We start from the raw sequence: 23,852 nt of genomic DNA, 5'->3' as shown, positions 1-23,852 counted from the left end.
TTATCTCTTTGTACTTCATAAATTATATTTAAAAGTTTCTTAGGGGGGCTGGGAGCCATAGCACAGCGGGTAGGGCGTTTGCCTTGCACACGGCCGACCCGGGTTCGAATCCCAGCATCCCATATGGTCCCCTGAGCACCGCCAGGAGTAATTCCTGAGTGTAGAGCCAGGAGTAACCCCTGTGCATCACCAGGTGTGACCCAAAAAGCAAAAAATAATAATAATAATAATTAAAAAAATAAAAGTTTCTTAGGTTTCCTCACACTCGGAAAATATTCATTAAGTAAAGTACCTCAAGCCATTTGGCACATATAGAATTGCTTACGGGTAGAAATAGTTTATTCCTGCACTCTGTTAGTTTACTCCTGTACTCTCTCTGGCCCCCTCTTTTTTGCTTTGTAAAACTGTTCTGTAGATTGAGGGTTAGAACAGAAGCCTTAGGACAGGCCATCTTCTCATTAGTGTTAAAGCTTAAATATTTTCCCTTACATTTATAGGAATTAGACCAAGTAAGGTCGCTATTGGCCAATGGTTTATCAGAAAAATCAGCTTCTCTCTCTTTTTCTTAAAAAAAAAAATCCAGTGTTGGGATCAACAGCTGTTGGTATATGGGCAGAGTAACTTGATACAATGGTGTACATTTTTACCCTGCCTGTACTCAGAGCAAATTTGAAATGGTTGTTTTGGAAAATGTGCTATGAATTTATCTCTAGACCTTCACACAGGAACAGTTGATACAGCCTAACCTAGGGAATTGTTGGCACTTGATATGCATCTCTCATGGCAGAACTTTGATGCTGAGACTTGGTGCCTTGAAATCAACACAACAAAATGGTGCTAGAGGAGCCGTGTTTACTTTGATCATTTTTCAACTTCTGTGCCCCAGTCCTTTCACGGAGTACAAATTGCTTTTCCAGAGTTGTGGGGCTGAAGCTGAGGACTGTTTTTGTAGTCTTGGTTGCTGTGGTGATTCTTAGCCTTGCATGAAACTCCATCTCCAGGGAAACAAACCTTCGCAGCTGTCTCAACCTGTTTGGTAGTATTGTATCTGGTGGAGGTCATTACCAAGTTTATAGCAAGTCTGAGAAGGGTCGATTCATGTCAGGGTAAATAAACATGTGGAAAGAGAGAGCATATCTTATTCAGAATGGGTTGTATTTCAAAAATAAACAGTTCCCTTATCCTTCTCCCAAATCAGATGGAGATTTTGAAACGCATCCAAGTCTGGCCAAAGTCAGAATTTGGTTAACCATGGAAATGTGGTTGGTTATGATAAAGATATGAGCAGGAGCTTTGGGGAAATGGTGGTTAAGGTTATGGTGGGGAAGAAAATAGTGGAAAAGGGATTGAATGGGTATATGTGTGAGCCCAAAGAGAAGTTGATTTGGGAAGAAGATGTGAGCTAAGTTGATGGATGCTAACAGTTTGGTGCTTGAAGGACTCTGAGAAGAACAGTTTTATTTAAAACTTAGAAGAGGACAGAACAGACAAAACCTTCTTTTCCTGGTGATCAAGGGAAAGGAGAAAAATAGCCATGGTTTTAGAGAAGCAATAATAACCAACTCTTAAAGAGCACTTACCATACTTCAGTTACTTTTCTGAGTGTTTTCCACATATGACACAGTTAATCCTTTGACAGCTGATGAAATCGGCACAGGTATTAATCCCGGGTTACCATGGATAAAACATGGAGTCTTGACATGCTCAAGGTCCTGTGGCTGGTCCAACTAACTGTGAGTCACTGCTCTCAACCACCGGGTCAAACTGCCTACAGTTTAAAGAGAAAGGCAGAGTGACCCAAAGGATCAGATTGCAGGAGACACTGGCTCAAAGTAGCTCTTGACAGATATTAATTATGCTTTAAAATGTGTTGATCAATTCACTCTTCAGTATTTCAGCTTTAAATATTTGTGTAGTGCCTAATAAGTGCCAGGTATTGGACTGGGCTCTAAGGTGATAAAAAGACAAGGCTCATGGCTTCCTCTTAGTCTCTGATAGTTTCTAAGAACAGAGTTAATTTAACACAGGCAGCAGGTGCTTAATGCCTTAAAAATGGACTCAGCTGGACTTGGGTCAGTGGTCATCCTCTGGTGATTACAGGAAGCCTTCTTAAAGAGGCTGGTATTCTTAAAGAGGCTGGTATTCAATCCTGTGAGAAGATATGAAGCTTTGATTTAATATATTAATAATCACGGCTGCCTACTTCTAAACAGAATTGAGAGGTCTGATTTAATGAGTTTGCTTATAGTTTGTCTTTCGGAATCTCAAGATAGAGCAGAGTATCCTTTCTATAAACAGTGCTGGTAGGAAGCTTTGCCTAGATTGAAGAGCACTCACAAAGGAAGGGCTTTAGAAGGTATGGCAGACCCATCTCTAGGAGAAAGTTTCCATGATGCCTCAGGTGATAATTGCGCAGTTCCTGAAATCTGTTAAGGCCTGTCGAAAGCTAGTAAGTATTTCAAGCTATTGGGCAAACACATTGAGTGTTCTTTATTCTTCATTGTAACTCTGAAAAATAACTGCTATTATTCTGGGTTTTAAATGAGGAAGCAATGGCCCAGAGAAATCAGGCCAATGGTCCAAGGTTGTCATTCTGAAGCATTAATGAAATTGTGGTTGAGCTCAAGGAGAATGGTACAGTTGTCTCTGTTTTCAATCACTAGAATATGCTGATTAGTCATATTTTACCTTATGGGTTTTATTGTTAGCCATAATGGGTTCATCTAAAGGCAACCTTTTAGATGTTAACACATTCTGAGAATAGCAGGAGGCTTAAATACCACCCACCTCCCCACACCCTAAACATCTGGCCATTCACTGTCTTGGGAGGGAGATGTTCATTTTGCATGACTGCTCTACTTTTTCAGTACCAATAATAAATCTCTTCTGGTAAAAGGATGATTCACTAAAAAAGAAAAATTATTTACTCTTTGTTAACTCAGGTTACATCTTTGCTTAAGAATGTGGAGTCTGATAGTGACTCTATTAGGTTTCCCTCTCTTCTAAAAACAGGAGTGTTTCGGGGCTGGAGTGATAGCACAGTGGGTAGGGCATTTGCTTACACGCAGCCAACCCGGGTTCAGTTCCCAGCATCCCATATGGTCCCCTGAGCACTGCCAGGGGTAATTCCTGAGTGAAGAGCCAGGAGTGATCCTTGTGCATTGACAGGTGTGACCCCCCCCCAAAAAAAATGCAAAATTTAAAAAAAGTTAAAAACAGGAGTGTTTCGTTTGATTTTTGTTTTTATTTTATATTTTACTTGTGGTTGGTTGCAGGGCCACACCTGGTGGTGCTTGGAGTCTACTCCTGGCTCACTGCTCTGAGATCCTTGGGCAGTGCCCAAGGTAGTGTGCTCCAGCCCACTGAACTCTCTGTCTCAAAGAAGTATATTTTGGAATCTCATCCATTTGTGCTGATCTCAAAAATTTAACTTTTTATCATCTTTGTGAGAACATTAGGCACTTCCTTATGCTTTAGAGTTTACAAATAATTTTTATTTATTCAGTATGAATTATTTAACCTTTTTAGTCACCTTGTGTAATTACTTCTATTTCATTTATGGTCAAAGGGGATTTAAGTTAATAGTTTGTGAATATTAATGGCTTTTTCATGGCTAATTCTAATTTTAGAAACTGGGCAGCAACAAGTGCCTGCAGATGAATATAGACTAGTCATGTGCAGAGGTGACACAAATCAACCATAACAATTTCTAAACTCATCATGAAATTCTAAAGAGCTGTCAGTACTTATACCAGATACTTTCTGCATCCTGATATCTTTTCTCTTTCAAATATTTACTATTGAGAAACTTCCAGGGATTTTACTGCAGTGCTTACTTAAATATATGAAATTTTGAATTTCCTGGTGATGCTCAGTGCTTATTCCTGGCTCTGCATCAGAACACATCTAGAGGGGATTGGGGGACCATACAGGATGCAAGGGATTTAACCTGGGTCTGCCATGTGCAAGACAAATGGGCAAATGCCCTACTTGCTGTACTATCTCTGTGGCCCCAACACATAGATTTTTAAAACACAAGTATAGCAAACTTTTTTAGAAAAGAAATAAAATAGGAAGTTGGTGAAAAGATACTGGAAATCTTAAAAAATATTCCATAATGAAATCTTGAAATATCTAGAGTGTAGAATGAGAAGGTTTTTTTTTAAATTTTTTTGTGGTTATCAAGTCCATCTTCTACTTGGCTCATAAATTATATTTTTAAAAAATCTTGTTTCTTGTTTTAAAGAATTTTGTTCTTTAAACTAATTGGTCACTCACTGGACCCAAGTTGGTCAGAAAATTGGGAAGGAGAGGGAGAAACAAGAAAAACTTCTGATGGGATTGTACTATTTCTCACAGAGAAGTCTGGGCCCAATCTATCCTGCCTTGGGGCTCATTTATCCAGCCGCTTGCTGCCGCTCCTGACCTGACTTCATCTTCTCCCCTGCCTTGTGGTGGGTGGAGAACATATATCAGTTTGGGTGGTATGTAAGAAACATCCTTTCATGTGCCTGTCTTCTAGATGGTGAGCAAATTAGGGAGAGATAGGTTATATGCAGCGCATTCATCTTCCTAGTGTCAGAAATTGACACAGTGCCTGGCACATGAGGTACTAAACTAAGCCTGTTGAGAAAATGAAAAATAAATCCATAGGAAACTCAAGTGGCCCACTAAAGCTGACTTACTGTGTGACTTAGTTCGCACTTCCTAGATCTGAAGTCCCGAGGACTGATGTACCCCTTTAACCTTCTAAGACAAACTTAATTCTTATAATTATTGCTGGTGGGGAAGTTTCTTTCCAGATAAGATTTGAAACTCAAGGCTTAGTCTGACCCATCCATATGAAAGTTTTAATCACATGCCCTTCTGTATAATTAAAAAAAAATTCATGGGGCTGGAGTGATAGCATAGCGGGTAGGGTGTTTGTCTTGCACGCGGCCGACCCGGGTTCAAATCCCAGCATCCCATATGGTCCCCTGAGCACCGCCAGGAGTAATTCCTGAGTGCAGAGCCAGGAGTAACCCCTGTGCATCGCCAGGTGTGACCCAAAAACCAAAAAAAAAAAAAAAAAAATTCAGTGACACTTATACATCCACAAGATCCACAGGGTTGAACAACAATTACCACTGTCTCGTTTTAGAACATTTTCTTCGTTCCAAAAGGAAATTCTGTGCCAATGAGAATAGCTTCATTTACTTCTTGATCTTGGTAATTACTGCCTTTCTGTCTCCAGATGTCCAGTCTGGACTTTGCATATTAGTGTAGCCAAACAATATGTGGCCATTTGTGTCTGAATTAAAAAAAAAATTTTTTTTGGTCTACATCACGTGAGATATACTGATTTTTGGGCCACAGCTGATGCCAGTTAGTGGCTATTCCTAGCTAACTGCTGGGGGAGATACTCCTGGCAGAGTTAAGGGGATCTTGTAATACCTGGGGTGAAACCCAAGCCCCCATCATACAAAGCATGAACTCTGGCCCTTTTCACATGATATTTTCAAGTTTCATTGGCTTTGTTTTTGTTTTGGGGGCGCCACAGTCAGCAGTGTTTATAGGTTACTCCTGGCTCTGCTCTCAGGAATCACTCATGGAAGTGATTCCTATCCTATACTATATGGGATACCAAAGAAGCAAGCCTGAGTCAGTCTTGTGCAGGGCATTCCCGTTGTATTTTTCCCTCTTCCCTTCCCTTTGTTGACACTGTGATGACCAGAGGTTATATATCCTCACTGTGGTACTTACACACTCAGCCATGGTGCTTGGATGGGTGTGTCATATATTTAGTAGCAGCACTCACACATAGATTTAATGGAATCACATCTATTTAGTTGTGGTGCTGATACCCATTCTGGTTGGAAGTACTCTATGGGATTGCTGTGACATTCACACATGTGCTTATGGGGGTTTCAAACCTACCTCTATGCTTGCACATCTTTTAGCTGCTGTGCTCTTTGGGAGTGGAGGTTCACACTTGTAGTTGCATCACTCACAGTCTGGTCAGGGGCTGAGCCCCAACTACCACCATTTGTGGTGCTTTATGCACCAATATTTATTCTTTTTTATGGGGAAGAATATTTTATTTTACAGGTATACTTTGGGGCTGGAGTGATAGCACAGCGAGTAGGGCGTTTGCCTTGCACGTGGCCAACCGGGTTCGATTCCTCCACCCCTCTCGGAGAGCCTGGCAAGCTACGGGGCATCTCTCGCCCACATGGCAGAGCCTGGCAAGCTACCCATGGCTTATTCGATATGCCAAAAACAGTAACAACAAGTCTCACAATGGAGATGTTACTGGTGCCCGCTCGAGCAAATTGATGAGCAACGGGATGACAGTGATGACAGGTATACTTCGTTGCTATTATTTGTGGACCAGACCTGTTGGTGCTTAGAGATCACTCCTGGTGGTGGTTGGGGGACATATGCAGTATGGGGACCGAAACTAGAGCAGCCATGAATAAGGCAAGAATGTTAACTCCTGTGCTATCTCTGTAACTGCAGATATGTGCGTTTTGCTTATGGAAAATTGCAATTTTATAGAAATATTTGTCATTATGGTTAAAATTTCTTATTTCTGCTCAACATCATGAATGTCAGAGAACTTAGTTACTTCTACAAGATCTGCATGTTGCTCTGTCACTGCAAGGTGAATTAGTGAACAAATCACTGACCACCTGAATGATTTTGATAGGATTTAAGTATCTTTGTTATTGAGAAACAACTGGTGAGAGGATTAATTGACTGTACACACCTTGAAAACCAACTGGTTTTGTGTTAGAATTCATATTCTGAGGGAAAATCCATTCTTAGTTCCTACCAATTGTGAAACTAAATTTCTCTTTTACCTGCACCTCCCCATTTGCCTGTGCTGTGATAAACCCAGGGACTCATGAACCCCAAATTTGTTTTGCTACTCGGCACCATATTTGGCCACAGTTGACCTGTGAGTATTTAACAACAGGATTGTTCTTGGTCTAAATAGGAAATTGTTGGGTTGAGCCTAAGTCCAATAATTTAGGTCTCTCCCCTGTTTCCTTTCTTTTAATTTTCATTTTTCTTTCCTCTTTAGGCTACTAATAAATATTTAAAGGATGTTTGAGGGTGTGGAGGAGCTGTAATATTTTTTTACCAGGTGTCATGCTCTTTATTATAGCTGTGTTTCTTTCCAGTTAGAGTGAAAATATTAACTGCTTCCAATACAAATTCAAGAAAACATGAAATTAAAACCTTTCCATACAGTCTTTAGGAAGATGTTCTTTTATGCACACACCTACTGGTTACAGCATACCAAATTCTATATGCATGCTTCATTCGGTAACTTCCCCTGTGTTTCCTGTGATCATCACAGGTCTTATTCCAGAAACTCATTGCCGGGCTTATGAAAACTGATCCTGAGAAGGAAAACAAGAAAATGCTGAACTCTAATGCATTAGTACTATAAATTCCATTTGCTCTATTGCCCTTACAAGACAATTCTGACACTTTGGTGTGCAAATTAAAAGCATATAAAAGTTCATGCCTATAAAAGATAATAGAATATTTGATCTAAGAGAAGAATACCACCATTTTTTTTCAGAAACAAAATGCTTCATATACACAGACCATTGATAGTGAACCTACTTTAGACTTCTGTGTCCCCTCTCTCAAGATGCACTATGTAAACAGTGACACCAGAGTTTCTCTAAAAACACTTCTATTTAAAATTATAACCTGGCTGGGTGAGACCAGAGTGCTCTTATGGGCCTGTAGTTGCTTTTTGTTAGAGCTGTGAAAGGAAGCCAACTTCCTAAAATTCCCAAGGTTTTCCTAAGCTGATCAGAATTTAGGTTTTTTTCAAGACTAATTTGGTCTAGGGGCTGGAGTGATAGCATAGCGGGTAGGGCGTTTGCATGCGGCCGACCCGGGTTCAAATCCCAGCATCCCATATGGTCCCCTGAGCACCGCCAGGAGTAATTCCTGAGTGCAGAGCCAGGAGTAACCCCTGTGCATTGCCAGGTGTGACCCAAAAAGAAAAAAAAAAAGACTAATTTGGTCTAATCCTGTGTTTTCTGGGTACTCTAGAACTCCAGAAATTATTGGCTTGCACCTCTGCTGATTCTGTGGGGGATAAATAAGAGGATATATGTTTGCAGATTGCTCAGCCTCACAGTTCTCATGGCCCTCTCTATTTCCCATTTTTGATTCTTCACTGGTACATCTGAAATACACTGAGTTCTTCTGGATTTGAAACAACCAGGACCTTACTGAGTGTCATAGTTCATTCATTCATGAGAATCATCAACACTATTAAAAGTGCTTGTAAAAGAGAGAGGAGAATCTGACCTCTCTTTTATATGAGCTCCCTGTCATCCTTGTCTCACAACTCAGTTCTCTTCCTTTCTTATATTTTTCTTTTTTCCAGAAGCAAAATCCTCCATGCCTTTTATTCCTATAGAGATACTTTCTCTCCTCCTATGTGTCAAGGCCAGTATCCCAGTTATGCTTGGGAGGTTAAGGAGAAAGACTGAGTCAGACTTCCTAGTAGTAGATAGACATTCTCTTCTAAGTACAAAGTGCATTGGCACTTTATAGGCATGTGTAGTAAAACTTTGGATATATCTCCAATGATATTTATCTCTAAGTGCCATTTTCTTCATTTTTAAAATACAAACGGTAGATGATCTTACAGAGTATTTCCCTCTGATGAGACCAGCAATCCTTACCTGCATAGAGATATGGGGACCTGCCTGTATCTTGGAAGACATTCTTTTTTTTTCGAAAACTTCTTTTCTTGTAAGACAGTAATAAAATCTTTTTTTTTTTTGTTTGCTGCTGTTATCACCACTATTCTTACTAGTAGCAGTAAACTCACATGCAGTGCTTTTGAACATCTTTTATATTAGTAGCAACTTATCTTCAGTTTTCTCTTATCTTCTAGAGAGATAATTTTATATGTCCTTTCAGAATTCCTTTCTGGTTAATATGTTAGCCCAGGGGATTCCATATGCTGTGTTCTTGCCAGCATCTTAAATCATTGCCTGAACATTGATTTAATGTGCAGTGTGTGTGGGGTGTGTGTGTATGTGTGTGTGTGTGTGTGTGTGTGTGTGTGTTGAATGGTTGCAGGGGGGCTTCCATGCAACACTGAGGGATTTGGACATGCCATTCCTAGTGATCTTTGGTAGAGCTGTATGGATCTGAAGGTTCAGTGCTTGGGGCTGGGAATACCAGACTGTTCCAGCCCAGTGATGCTGCTGGGCCACCAGAGCTAGCCCAGAAGTGCTCGAGGGATCATGTGGAGGCCAGGGTTGAACTCAGGGCCTTCAAATATAAGGCATGGGGTTTGGTCTTTTGAGATATTTTCCCAGCCCTTTTTTGTGGGTTTTTTTGTGTTTGGGATTTTTTTTTTTTTGCTAGTACAAGTAACTAACTTTTTGATGCTACAAGGAAGAACCTTTCTTGAACTGTGACTGTAGTTGGCAGATGGAAATCATTAATCCAGTACTCCAGTTATGCAGGCATTGCGTTCTTGCTACGTCTGCATTTTATAAACTTACTTCTGTTCACCAAATGATTCTTTTCATTATGCAGTTCTTTTTACCACAGTACTGCAAAGCGGCATTGACATTATTAGTTTTATTAATATATTCATGTCAAAGTAATGTTTACTGAGCAACTTAGTGTGAGTTTTAGGCCCAGTATATATTTTTTAAAAATGTTGAGAGAAATTAGTTTACATAGTACATAGTTCTATGGAGTGTTGGTTACATATAGAATTAGGTATAATAAAGTGATTGAAATGGCTCTATTAGGTTTGATGAGGGATAAAAAACAAAAAACAGACTCCTTAATCAGTGTGCTAATATCAAGTTCCTTCAGTTTTCCAAGAATTTTAATTTTCACTATTTGAATACACACCACTGTCTGAATGGAAAGTATTTACAATTTAGTGCTTCTAAGATTAGAATATTTTGTCAAAAAATTTTATCTTTGTTTTCTAGCTCCCAGAAGGAAAATATACTTTAAAGGACTTTTTTCTTTACATTTTACATATTTATATTTGTACAACTGTTAAGGATAACAAATAAATCTTTTTTGGAGGGGGTCTGTTGTGGTCTTCATGTTTGACTTCAGTGCTTCCCTCCTCTAAGTGTGTCCTTGAATTTTTCCCTACAGCATCTTTATAGGCAGCCCTTACCATTTGCCTTGCTAATAAGAGTGGGAATCCACTTTTCTTGGCCAGAGTGTTTTGAAGTTCAAGTGGAGCTTGATAGTGAATATAATATTCTTTTTACTATCTGCCTGATTCCAGCCCTGATTTTGGCCAAATAGACTAGATAATAGGACTTTGTCATCATTACTTGGGCTACCTTTCATTCATAACTTGATTTTTTTTTCTATTCCTACTTTAAGTAAACTTCAAGTGCAAGCAAACTTGCTGGCTGCTTGCTTGATATCCAGTTCTGCGCTAGGTTCAAGCCCAAGGCTTATTTCTGACCTTGCAGAATACCCAGAAGGATTCACATTGTAAGAAGGAAGGAGAGTATCAATAAGCATCTCAACAAATCATTTCTACCAGAAAAGAGGAGCTTATGTGGTCTGTGGAAGCAGTTCTGGGCACCAGCTCTGCCTGAGGCCTGGGGGAAGTGTCACTGATGACCGCACTGGAGTTGGACAGATGTGTCTGTCCAGGAGCAGGTGCTGCAGGCCAGTCTCCCACAGGCTGGTGCATGTGGGACACAGACAGCAAGTAGAGGGCAGGTGCTTCAAATTGAAGGATGTGGAGATGCCCATCTGTTCACCAGCCAAGGGATCCAGACTGACCATCTTCAGAACAAATCATACCTCTGGTTTTCTCTGGCCTCATAGCTTCTGTCTGTAGCTACCAAGCTGTGGGCTGTTCTGGGAAAGAAGGGCCAGGGTCCCTGGAATCCCCTTGCTATTCTCCCAGGGCCCCTCTAGAGAGTCGTGACCTAGAGTTTCAGAAATATTCTTCTGTTTATATGAGCTCTTGCCCCTCAACCCCCAACCCAAATTTAGTTTCGAGTATTTTTCCAGGGCATTTAAAATAGAGAGCATGGAGGGCATGCTTATTTCTGCACCAAATATCAGACTTTCATTTTAAGTATTTTTCTTTCTTGTGGTCATATTAGATTATTTTCAGAGGCGCCCAGGGAATCCAGAATCCTGCGCTTGTTGGGGTGTATATGTGGGGATGGTGGGGATAGTAATTGGTTTTGGAGTTGATAGAACTGTGCCCCCTTTGTCATGCTAAGTGGTTTCAAGACTAAACCCTTGGGAAGGAACTTGATTGCTTTTACTATCACAACCTGAAATCTTTGTGTGAAAACTTGCAGTGTGGAATTTGACTCCTGTGCCACAGAGATCAGACCATATGGTCAGTTGGCTCCTGGGGTACAGTAGGGGACATAGGGTGTCCCCTAACTGAATTCAGATCTTAATTATAATATTCTAGAAATTCAGAGAAATGTGAAAGTAAAATAATAAAGAAAATGTTTAAAGGAGCAGTCCATCCCTCCAGGACTATTTAAGGGAATCTTTTATATCAGTACTCAAATAGCAAAAAGAAAAATATAAGGTGGGAAATGAAATATTAGCCACAGGGTTCATGAGACCAGGACACCAGCAGCACCTAGACAAGGTTTCCCACTCCCAGCTATTGTTTGTTTATTTCAAATGCTATTTCAAATAAATATTTGGAATATTTATTTCAAATATTTGGAACTTTTAAGTTCCAAAAAGTTATATTGGCCAGATGTATGTGAAATTTGTGCTTGGCTGAGAGCTTCATGTTCCACTGTCATTTTGTGTAAATCATGAAGGGCATGAGATTGAGGCTGTTTCTATTACTGTGAACATGGTTGCCACGTGGGCATCGCTTTTTCTCCTGGGAGAGATGGGTGATGGCTCTATTCACTCCAGGGTTGACTTTATGGTTCTTTGTTACAGACATGCTGCCAGAGTTATGTTCCCATCTGTGTCCCTGTAAACTGATGGATTATCCATTTTTGAGCATTATGTTGTCTAGATTTAGAGAACATGAGCATCTCTGGTAGCATCTGGGATGACTTCCTTGTATCATGAGTCCATAGTAGCTGTTAGGAGGATCAGAAATGTTGAAATGGAACCTCACTGACACATGAGCAAAATTGACCATTGGTTAAGACTTTCACATCTGTGATTTTTCATGATTTGCTTTTGTTTGTTTGGACAAACTCAGTCTTATAAAGTCATGATGATAGAAATGTCTTGAATTTTCACCATGAATCATATGGCCTCTTTCTATAAAGAGAGTAGGATTATTTCTTTCCTATAAGACAGTACATATTTTATTTTCATAAAGTGATTTTACAAAGATTGAGCAGTGTTCATTTTTTGTCAAATAAACTTTAGAAAATGGAAAGGTCTTCACCAGAACATGTGTGGTTCAGAAAAAAAATAATTGTCCTTGTTTTCTTCTGATGATAATGTGGGTAAGAACATACTTCCCAAAATGGGAGATTGGAAGGGTTTTTTTTTCTACCAGGAGATCTTATACTTCTTAGAGTTAACCTTTATTTGGGTAAACTTGTATTCAGATACCCCAATAAAATATTGAAAAAATATTTACTTTAAATTTCTTTATAAAATAAAAGAAATACATTAATTGCATCTAACAGTCTCCTGAAACATATAGAAACCCTCAGAAGAATGAGGATAGGTCTTAGTTTAGGACCAAAGAGAGTGCCTTGCATACATCCATGTGTGTGAATTCCAGCACTACATATGACTTTTCAAGCACCCCTCAGGGTGCACTCCTTCCTAAAACAACCTAGTTTAGATAGCTACTGAAATCAGATTCAACCTATTAGCTTTCCTTCATTTTAGAGGGGATCAGCAATGTATGAATAGCAGTATCTGTAGATAGGATGTAACTGATGAAATTCATTTGCATTTTCTTGCACCATTAACAAAACTGAAATTCAGCACTCTGAAATCAGCATGGTTAGGAGCAGGAACTTTTGTTCCAGGCTTTATGAACCACTGTATAGTCAAAGAACCATTTGAAGAAATCATTGAATACCCAAAAACTCTATTTAAAAGTGTTTTTCAGTTCTGTATTGTCATTTCTTAAGTTATTTTCCTATGAAAATGATGTTTTAAGACCTAAGATATAATTTTAGATGAATTAAATTACATTCTACCACTACCATTAGAATATTCTGTTCTTCTACAATAGATTCCTTCACCTGGGGTTCATGGGTCCCATCCTGGACATATTTTCCTAACACTGGTGCAAAATTTTATGTATTTGTGATTTGGGGGTAGGATAGAGCAGGTTCATAATCTGCATTAAGTTGTTAAATGCTGTAAGACTCCCAGAGGTTAAGAAGTTACTAATTTAATGATTGGGGATATGGTTCATGTGATATAGCACATGCCTTGCACATGCTGTGCCCAAGACTTTTTTTAACTCCCAGGTTACTGGACCTCAACTTGTAGTACTACCTTCACCCTAACAGTACCACCAGGAGGGTACCACAATATTTAAAATTTTATTTTAATTTAAAACAATCTTTGTTTGGTTTGGGGACCATCCCCAGCAGTGCTCAGGGGTTATTCCTCACTCTGCTCAGGAGAGACCCCTGGAAGTACTCCGGAAAACACATGTGGTGTGGGGGATTTAAACTGGGGTCAGTGGGATGCATGGAAACTACTTTGACACATTTACTGTCTTTCCAGGCTCTCAAACCTGTATTTTCCCTTGAACACATGTCTCTCTTGTCTCTATGTTCTTTGCTTGCTTATTTCCACTCAGGAGAAACCTGTGTTCTCTCCCAAACACATACTTCCCTCTTCCTCTCCCCTCACATCTTTCTGAATAAGGCTTAATAAAAGCTATCTTGTGTCATCAGAGGAGGAAAAAAAGAAGAAACCAATGATTCAGAAACTAGTCATGACTCCTTCACTTAGACTATTAGTCCTCTTAGCCTTCATAGATCATTATGGCCAGTAGGATCAGCTTCTTGTAAAAGCCCATGGTCTGTGTCAGTGTTCCTCAGCTGGGTTTTGGGTGAGGGAGGAGAATACCTCCAGGGTTTTCCAATAGGAACACAGGTGAAAATTGCATAAATATAGAAACATGGGATAAGACTAGAGGGTCAAACTAATGGGGAGGACCTAGGAAGGATACAAGGTTGGGAAGGGGCTATGGTAGGAAATATGTTGAGAAACACCATCAGTCTAAGAGTGTGTATGTGTGTGTGTGTGTGTGTGTGTGTGTGTGTGTGTGTATGTGTCCTGAATTCCAAACTCAAGATCTTATGCCAGCAAGCAAGGCAAGTGCTCTACTGCTTGCTGACCTACATCCTTGGTCTATGGTCCTTTTCTTTCCATGTGTAAATTTGATAGAGGGTTGGAAATAAGTTCTTAAACTACTGTTTGGATTTGCAAGCTGGAAATTATTAGATACTACTTGTATTATTTCTCCAAGGACTCTATCTGTTGCAGTCTGTCTCAGCTCTGATCTTGACCACAATTCCAGGATAATCTATTGCATGAAAAACCTTAGCAGGATGCTCTCATATTTATAATTCTAGTCTATTGTGAACTACAATGGGTTCAAAATATTTTTTTTTCTTTCTTCAACCTAAGAGAAATTGGGTACATTAGCCGGGAATTCTTTACCAGATATTCTGGATATATTCTCCCCACATTTTTGCGAGCTTTTATAATACCTTCATTCTTCTGTTGGTTGTTTTGGGATTTTGCTTGCTTTTCCCTCTGCATGGTTGGTTGAAATAGAGGGGGGAGATGAGGAAGGTTGTTGAAGGAATTTGGTGATGGGTGCATGGGAGACTTTTTATTCCTGCCAAATAATCTTTTAAGACAAATATTGAAACCTTTTCTTTTAATTTCCTAGTCACAGTGTGAATTCTTCTCTGCCAAATGGTTTTTGGGACTTCTCCTGGGTCACATTGCCAGAGTCAGGGATTCGTCTTGGCTAGACATTGCCACGTATTGAAGAGGGAACCATTTCCAGGAAAGCTCCAAGAGCTGGGACTCCTAGAAATCTTTACTTGATTGTGTGAGCCAGGCCTCCATATTTTTGACCATCTGGGAAATTTTGGACTTGAGCACCAATATCTGGCTCATACACATTTTCCTTTTTGTTTCCTAAGTGTTTTTTTTAATTATTGCTTATTTGAAAGACATATTTATTACCATTTCATCTATGAACTCCAGGAATAATTGTCTGCTTGAGGATTGTAAAGCAAATAATCAGAAAAAGAGTCAGTGTGTTGTCTGCTGAGGTCTATTATAGTTCTCCAAGCCACTGTGGTGTTCAAAATCAGTTTTGGGATGAAAATCCTTGGAAACCTCTGACCCATTCCATTAGCAGTAATGATTCTTTGCAGTTTTCGTGTTCTCTTTTTTTTTTTTTTTTTTTTTTTTTTTTTTTTTTTGCTTTTTGGGTCACACCTGGCGATGCACAGGGGTTATTCCTGGCTCTGCACTCAGGAATTACCCCTGGCTGTGCTCAGGGGACCATATGGGATGCTGGGACTCGAACCCGGGTCGGCCGCGTGCAAGGCAAACGCCCTACCCGCTGTGCTATCTCTCCAGCCCCAGTTTTCGTGTTCTCTTGAACCATGTAATGACTTCTTCAGTCTCTGAACTGTGAACTCCGTGTGTTGTGCATTTCTCTGATGAGTAAATTTGCTGCTGTTTGAGTCTTTGCCTCTGCTTTATTTCTGCAGCCCTTTTGTTTACATGGGTGATCAATCATGCTGAATCATGTTTCGGTTGAAATTCGTATGGGTTGACATAGCCATTTCTATAGGTTGAAAAATGGCCGAATCTTTGAATTGTCATCTATTTCAACCCAATGTATGTTGTTTGGGTTTTGGTTTGATGCCCACCTCCAGTGGTGCTCAGTGCTTGCTCCTGTCTCTGTGCTCAGAGATTACTTCTAATAGTGCTCGGAGAATCATAGATGGTGCTAGGGGTTGAACCAGGGTTGGCTAGGTGCAAGGCAAATAGCTTAACTCCCGTATTGTCTTTCTGGCAGTCACTATACCTATTTCATAGAATATGAACTAACTTATAGTTCACTTCTCTATTTTTTTGAGTGGGGAAGTTATTCTAAGTAGTGTTTGGGACCCCTAGGAAGCCATTCCCAGTGATGCTCAGCTGATTTATAGGCAGGATATTTCCATGTTCAGGACTGGTGATGAGACGCTATTTGACCCTCGTGGTTGTTGGGACCACTAGAGTTATACCTAGCAGAGATTGGGGGACCATGCAGTGCCAGGGATTTAATTTGGGCCTCTGCATGCCATCCATACAACATTTGAGCTATCTCTCTGGCCCTACTTTGTCTTTAATAATGAGCTATGAAACAGGATTCCAAATGCTAGGTTAAGTGATTTGGGGTTTTTGTTTGAGGGCCACACCCAGTGGCCCTCAGGGCTTACTTTTGGCTCTGCACTCAGGAATCACTCCTGGCAGGGTTCAGGGATTGAACCTCAGTTGGCCACATCCAAGGCAAAAGCCTTACCCTCTGTTTTTTTCTCTAGTCCCCTGTAAAATGATTTTAATGGTAGCCAGTGCTGAGATTTCACTCTTCTTTCTTTTGCTCCTAGGTCACTCTGCACCTCAATCCCATCTCTTCAGTTCACATTCATCACAAGCCAGTCGTGTTCCTGCTCAACTCTCCGAATCCCCTAGTCTGGCATCTGATGACTGAGAGGCTTGCACTTGGTGTCTCTAGACTTTTCTTGGTAAGTATTTAAAAACCATTCAAAACAGTACTCGGCACAAGAATATCAATCCCTAAAGATTTTCAAGACTTTTGAAAAGGCCTATTTTCATAGACATCACACAAGTTTGCAGTGTGTCAAATTTAAAGTATGCCCTTAGTGCTGTTTGCAAGGCACAGATAACATGACCCAGGAAATAAACACCAATTGCATGTTGTCTTCTGTGGTCTAGCATCAGGTCCTGCTTGCACATGAGAGTGGGTCCTGCAAAATCCTCAGTGTGGCCTGAACTTTGGTCTCAGCTCTGAGACTGCCTTGTAGTATCAGGAGCAATGTAAATATTGTAAATAGCCACTAGGTGTGTGGTCTCTGACCACAAAGTAAATATGCACAAACCCAGTCTATTTGTATATAATGCAGGAATCACTTCTGATAGGAGAATCTGTTTATTGAGAAAGTGACCCAGTGAGCTCCAAAATGAAAACATTTGTACTTTATAAAAAAGCTGGAACCCAGCTTTTGTGGAAAGATCCAAATATTACCTACTATTTGTAAATCATGTCCCTTTGAGTTTGCCAGAACATTCAAGTTTGCTAGTTGTGGAGAAATTGATGGGTTGTTTGGATTGAATGTTTGGGGTATGATATCATGTCTGATGATGAACAACACTGCACTTTGCAGCGGTAATTCACATTGTCTCTTGCTGGAGCTGATGCTAATGTCCTTAACCACACTGCCTTAGGATTTTAGCTCTCTCTTGCCCACAGGCATCCAAAACAAAAAAGGCCCCCATTAATAGTTATATATTCACATGATATTTTTGTGTGTCAAATTAATGAACCTTCATCCATATCTATAGTTTCTTGTCACTTGAAGTTAAAGAATTATTTTAAGAAGTCTATCGAAGGTGGGTTGGGTTGAAGCTCAGTGGTAGAGTGCTTGCTTTGCGTGTGTGAGGTTCTGGGTTTGATCCCCAGCACTGAAAATAAGCAAAAATAATTAAAATTGTAAACCTTGAAAGTACTAACTGAATAAAAGTCCATAGTCAATTCAGTTAATAAACAAATAATTGAGTTGAAAGGGGAGAAAGGAAAGCTCCTCTCTTTATATAGCAGAACTCCATTCAATAAATGTAGAAGTAATGGTGGAGTAGAAAAGTCATTTTGTACCCCTTATTGTCTGTAGGTTAGGTAAAAGTCACCAGGCATAATCTAACAGAGAGGGAGAAAATTTGAACAGTGTATTTACATAGTCTATGAATAATTATCTACAGAAATACCCTAGGCAGATAATCAAAATTAAGTGTAGAGATGGATATTGTGTACATCTAAATAGTGTAGCCTGAGAAAGAGCACAGTATCACTTATATAATATTTCAGCCAGAAAGAAATACATATAATTCAAATCATCTAATCATAATGAGGTATTGGACAAAACCAAATTGAATGACAGCCGACAAAATAGCTGGCTTGTGCATTTCAGGTGTGTTAATCATGACTGATAGATAAAGGCTAAGTAGCCATTAGAGATGAAAGGAAACTCAAAAAGACACATTTGTTTCTGAACTGAAACTAGAAAGACATATAGGTCCCTGTAAATAATCTTTTTTTTTTTTTTTTTTGCTTTTTTGGGTCACACTCTGTGATGCACAGGGGTCACTCCTGGCTCTGCACTCAGGAATCACCCTTGGCGGTACTCAGGGGACCATATGGGATGCTGGGATTCGAACCCGGGTTGGTCGCGTGCAAGGCAAACTCCCTACCTGCTGTGCTATAGCTCCAGCCCCTGAAAAGAATCTTGTAGGTGAAGAGTGAGTTCCCTGCTTAAAGGATGGGAACAATATATAAAAGTGGAATTGAACCTGTCAATTAAAGCTTTGTATCAATGTAGCAGTTTTACTATTGTGAATAAGAGAATATCACCTTTTTGATTTTGTTTGTTTGTTTGGGGGACATTCTTGGCAGTGCTCAGGGCTTAGTACTAGCTTTGCACTCAGGGATCACTCCTGGTGAGCTTGGGGAGCCATATAAGGTACAAGGGATGAACCTGGGTCAACTGCATGCAAGGCAGGTGCCCTACCTGCTGTACTATCGCTCTGGCCTGAGAACATTAATTTGCAAGAAGGGGGGGTGGTGGGTGCATACCCAGCAATGCTAAGGGGTTACTCATGGTACTGCACTCAGGAATCACTCTTGGCATTGCTTGGGGGAACAAATGCAATGCCAAAAATGGAACCCAGGTGGTCCTCATGCAAGGCAAGCATCCTACCTATTGTACTATCTCTCTGGACCCAAGAATATTCTTTGTTAAGAAACATAATGACATAAAATATTTAGTAACAAAGTACCAAATAATTTTCAAAACAATGGTGTGTGTGAAGAGCAATAAAACAAAATAGAAAATTGTTACATGCTTGGAGTTTTGATGAAAGGATTTCTAAGTGGTTGTTTTTGTTTTTGCTATATTTACAACCTTGTAAATTTGAATTCATTTCAGAGTAAAACATTTTTAAACTCAAATGTGTTTCCAAAGTAGAATTCCTAACACCACTCCCAACCCCACCACTGAGAATTGAAACACTAATACTTGTAAATTAAAATGGCCAAAAGTCAAAGTTAGTTCTAATAATTGCTATTATTTGCATTTTTATTTAGCACTTAATATATTTCAGGTATTGCACTTAGTGCTTAGTACTTGAGCTCATTTAATTATCACACTAACTCTAGTGATGAAGGTATTTACCCCAATTTACAGATTTAAAAAAAAAAGATTATAAACACCATGATTTACAAAGTTGTTCATAATGCAGTCATTTCAGGCATTCATTGTTCCAACATTAATCTTATCACCAATGTGACATTTCTTCCACCATTGTCCCCAGTTTCCCACCCACCCTCCAAGCTGCCCCCTTAGCAGGCACAAACAAATGTCCTTTATATTGCTTGTTACAATAAAACAGCAAATAGAATTATCAAAAAAGAGATCAACAAAAGTCCATTTGTCATCATTGTTGTGTCTCACAGTGATGTTACTAAAGTCATTGTCTGAGGATTTACTGAGCTGGTTGGTGTAGGTTAAATCTTTTGTGTTACTATTTTTGCTTATTGAGCTTGGTGGGCTTCTACGCAACTTTCGGGTCAAATTTTCTGTGCTCACATTGGGCTTTTAGTACTGTAAAGATGGGGAAGGTGCCCTGTGGCTGCATATGAGGCCAAGCACTCCAGGAGCTGGGGAACCAAGACATTTATATGTCCGAGGAGGTTGAGGGTGGTGGCTGCTGGGCCTCTCTGAAAGGGAGGGAAGTCTGTCTGCCCCCAGGTTTTCTTTCTGAATTCTTTCTTTAACTGGTCACTTGTTACTGTTTTTGGCATATTGAATATGCCACGGGTAGCTTGCCAGACTCTGCCGTATGGGCGAGATACTCTCAGTAGCTTGCTGGACTCTCCGATAGGGGCGGAAGAATTGAACCCGGGTCGGCCACTCGCAAGGCAAACGCCCTACCCGCTGCACTGTTGCTCCAGCCCCAGGTCAAATGATGAACCCAAAATAACTAACCCAGGGGAGACAGCATTGGCAGTCAAAGAGTGAAATTGCTAGATCCCTAAACCTAACTTTGCAGACCAGTAGTTTAAAATATGTTTCTATCACATATCTACATTTCTCATGGCCTGGAAGAGATGGTAGAAGATCTGTTCTTTGTTGAGAGTCTCAGCTTAGAAGGCAGTTGGGCAGCTCTTCCTAGAAGAGGCTGCGTAAGCACAAAAGTAAAGGCAGCTGTTCCTCACTCCTGATGAATTGAATTTCAGGATCTGCTTAGCTGCTTGACAGTCTTTGCAAGCCAGATCTGTTGTTGGATAGAAAAGCAGGATGTGTTATATTTATCTATTCACTATGGTTAAGTTTAGGGTTAAGATAACTTAACTATTGTATAAAGATGTTTAAGCACTTTAGAATACTGACACAATCTGGAAACTAAGATTTAGCAGTATCCACCACTGTTTTCTCCAAGGTTATCCAGCAGACATACAGAAACTGAGGAGAGAGGATGAGTCCGGATTCTTGGGATAAGATGCCCGTGCCCTTGCCCTTGCCCTTGCCCCAGTATGCTGCTCTCACTCTCTAGGTGGAGTAGAATATTTGATCAGGTGATTTAATTTTTTTTTAAGTAGGGGAGTGAGAAAAGTTTAGGTAATAGCATTTTCCAGGGAGACCTTTAATTTAACTTGACATATCTGTGTGTTTTTTTAAACTGGCTATATTAATATATTAAAATAGGAAATCTTTCATAAATAGAAGGGTCTTCTGTTACTCAAAATGTCTCAGTAACCCACAGGGATGATTGAAAGCAACTATAGTTTAATGTCTAATTAAGGGGTGTATCTTTATTTTATATTTATAAATTCATTCCAGTTCTTCTCATGATTGCAGACTCTAGGGAAGTGTGTCAGGCAGGGAGAAAGTGGGACAGTGGGACTTAGTTTTCTCTGCCATTACAATTCCTTTATTCACTTTTCCCATTACTTAGGAGGGGATCATTGAGCAGGAATATCTCTCTCTCTCTCTCTCTCTCTCTCTCTCTCTCTCTCGCTCTTGCTCTCGCTCTCGCTCTCTCTCCCCCGCCCTCCCTCCCTCTCTCTCCTGCTCTCATTTTTGCTCTTTGTGTGTGTATGACTTGCACATATGCTCTCTTAATTTCTCTACTCTCTCAATTCTGCTCCATCACATTAAAACTACAAGATTTCTTTTAAGGATTATAGAAAGTTATTTTTTTATTTATGCAATTTCTTTTTTTAATTTTTAAATTTTATTTTCATAAGGTTGTTAACATTAATTGATTACATTCAGTGTTTCAACATCAATGCCACCACCATTTCATCTTCCCACCACCATTATTTCTAATTTTCGCACCACCATTCAAGCCTGCCTGCCACAGGCAGATGCTAGATAATTTATTTTCTGTTGCTTATTATAAATATCATGAGAGGTTGCAGGGCCACGAAAGTGGCCGTGCTCCTAGAATTCTAAAATTGTAAATGATTGGGGTCCGGAGACATCTCTGTAGGGAGCTAATCCATTCTCAGATTCATTTGTGAGTCTCTCTGGATCAAGGCCATTAATGCACTGAGATGGCGCCCAGAGGTTGTAGTGGGTTGACAGCCAGGACCCTGAGTAGGAGGGGAGACAGGCAGGGGTGGTTGGGTCCTGGCTGCGCATTGCAGCCTGGAGTGTTCAGTCCCTTGTCCAGCATACCTGGGTTTTTCTTCTAGAAGCTTGTGGCCACCAGGGGCTCATCTGGAGTTGGGGGGAGAGGGAACACCTGCTCTATCTGAGATACCCCGGTGGAATCCACTCGGCTCAGGGGCAGGAGAGATCTCCGAAGAGCTGCTGTCTTCGGGATTCACTGCTGAGTCTCTGGATCAAGGCCGTTAATGCACTGAGATGGCCTTTATGCAATTTCTATATTGAAGAAAAAAGTAGGATAACTCATCTGAACTTTGAGTCTGAGATTTAAAAAAAAAAAAAGTTTGGAACTGCAGTGGAGATATAGTATGGGGGTTAAGGTGCTTGCTCGTATTTAGCCAAGGCTAGTTAATTTCCTGGCTCTGCAGCAAGTTCACAGAGTGCCTCTAAGAGTGATCCCTGAGCACACAGACAGGAATCATTCTTAAAGCTACTAGGAATGGGCACCTCCCCCCAAAAATTGGAAAGAACCATAATACAGTGTTTTCAAGTGACATTTGTTTTCAAATGAGATTCTCCAATTTGATTCAACATTATTCCAAAAATAAAAACCTCAAATAGACAGTAAACATGTGGGGAAAAATATGCTCATTAGACCTTCAGAAATGAAAATCAAACCCACAATATGTCACTTTGGACCCACAAGGATGACTATAATAAAAGTGGCAAATAATAACAAATGTTGATGATGTGGGGAAACTGGGATCTTCATGAACACGGCTGGTAGAAATGTAAAATAATCTTTAGAAAATGATTGGGTACAACCTTTGTCCATGCAGATGTTTACAGCAGCATTAATCACAATAACTGAAAAAGTGGACACAACGTAAATTTTTTTTTTTTTTTTTGCTTTTTGGGTCACACCTGGCGATGCTCGGGGGTTACTCCTGGCTCTGCACTCAGGAATTACCCCTGGCCATGCTCAGGGGACCATATGGGATGCTGGGATTTGAACCCGAGTCGGCCGCGTGCAAGGCAAACGCCCTACCCGCTGTGCTATCTCTCCAGCCCCTCAACGTAAATATTTTAGCAGTTGCAGAATGGATGTTAAAAAGTGTTATCACCATACAATAGAATATTATTTGGCTATTAAAAAGAATAAAGTACTGGCAGATACCATAATATGGATGAACTTTGAGAACATTGCATTAAATGAAAGAAGCTAAAACATATCTATCTGTATGATTCCATTTATGTGCATTGTTAAAAACGGGCAATTCATAGAACAGAAAAGTGGTTCATGGTTACTTATTGTTTCTTTTGGAGAGGATGACAATGTCGTGAAACTAGATAATTATGAGTGTCCCAGAAATTTTATTTTAGGAGTGAATATTATGACAATAAATATTTTTGGAAATAAAAAACCTTGTTACAGAACTCTTGGTGGTCATATAAAATCAGTGAGCTAGATTTTCAAAGGTATCTTTTTATTCCTTGTACTTATCTGGATTTTAACAGCTTGTTTTATTGACATTCTGTACCTGGGTGCTCCCTTATGTAAGTTCTACAGACTGGAACCTGGGACAGGCAGAAATTCTCAAGACAAGCCCTTGCTACCTGGATTCTACTATTAAGACATCTAGTTCTGTGGCCTTGGCCAGCCTTTTAATGTCAGATTTCACTGCTTTGCATGTTCATAAGGAAGAAACGTATCTCACATGAGGAAGCTTTCAGGAAATAAGCAGCAACTTCTGATTTTATTCACTCGAGTTACTGTATTGTGAATCGTCCCCCACACCCCTTCCCATTCCAAACATTTCTCATTAAAATTAGGAAAGAATTTTATGTAACTGTTTGAGTAGTGGTACGGATGGAAGTCTCTGTAATAGGGTTGCCAGAGGTAGCAAACAGAATAAGGATACCCAGCTGAGA

General features: G+C 40.0%; 1 protein-coding gene across 1 annotated transcript in view; it reads left to right on the top strand.

Moving 5' to 3' along the window:
* TGFBR3 (transforming growth factor beta receptor 3) overlaps positions 1 to 23,852 on the top strand; it is a 205,338-nt gene that overhangs the window by 107,894 nt on the left and 73,592 nt on the right. Inside the window, exon 4 of the mRNA XM_055138730.1 lies at positions 16,623 to 16,760. Within this exon, the coding sequence (XP_054994705.1) occupies positions 16,623 to 16,760 (138 nt within the window). The remainder of the gene's footprint in view (positions 1 to 16,622; positions 16,761 to 23,852) is intronic.

The sequence above is a fragment of the Sorex araneus genome, chromosome 5 (genome assembly GCF_027595985.1).
Source record: "Sorex araneus isolate mSorAra2 chromosome 5, mSorAra2.pri, whole genome shotgun sequence".
Lineage (NCBI taxonomy): Eukaryota > Metazoa > Chordata > Mammalia > Eulipotyphla > Soricidae > Sorex > Sorex araneus.
Note: the sequence above shows the minus strand (reverse complement) of the source record. Positions and strands in the feature narration are given on the sequence as shown.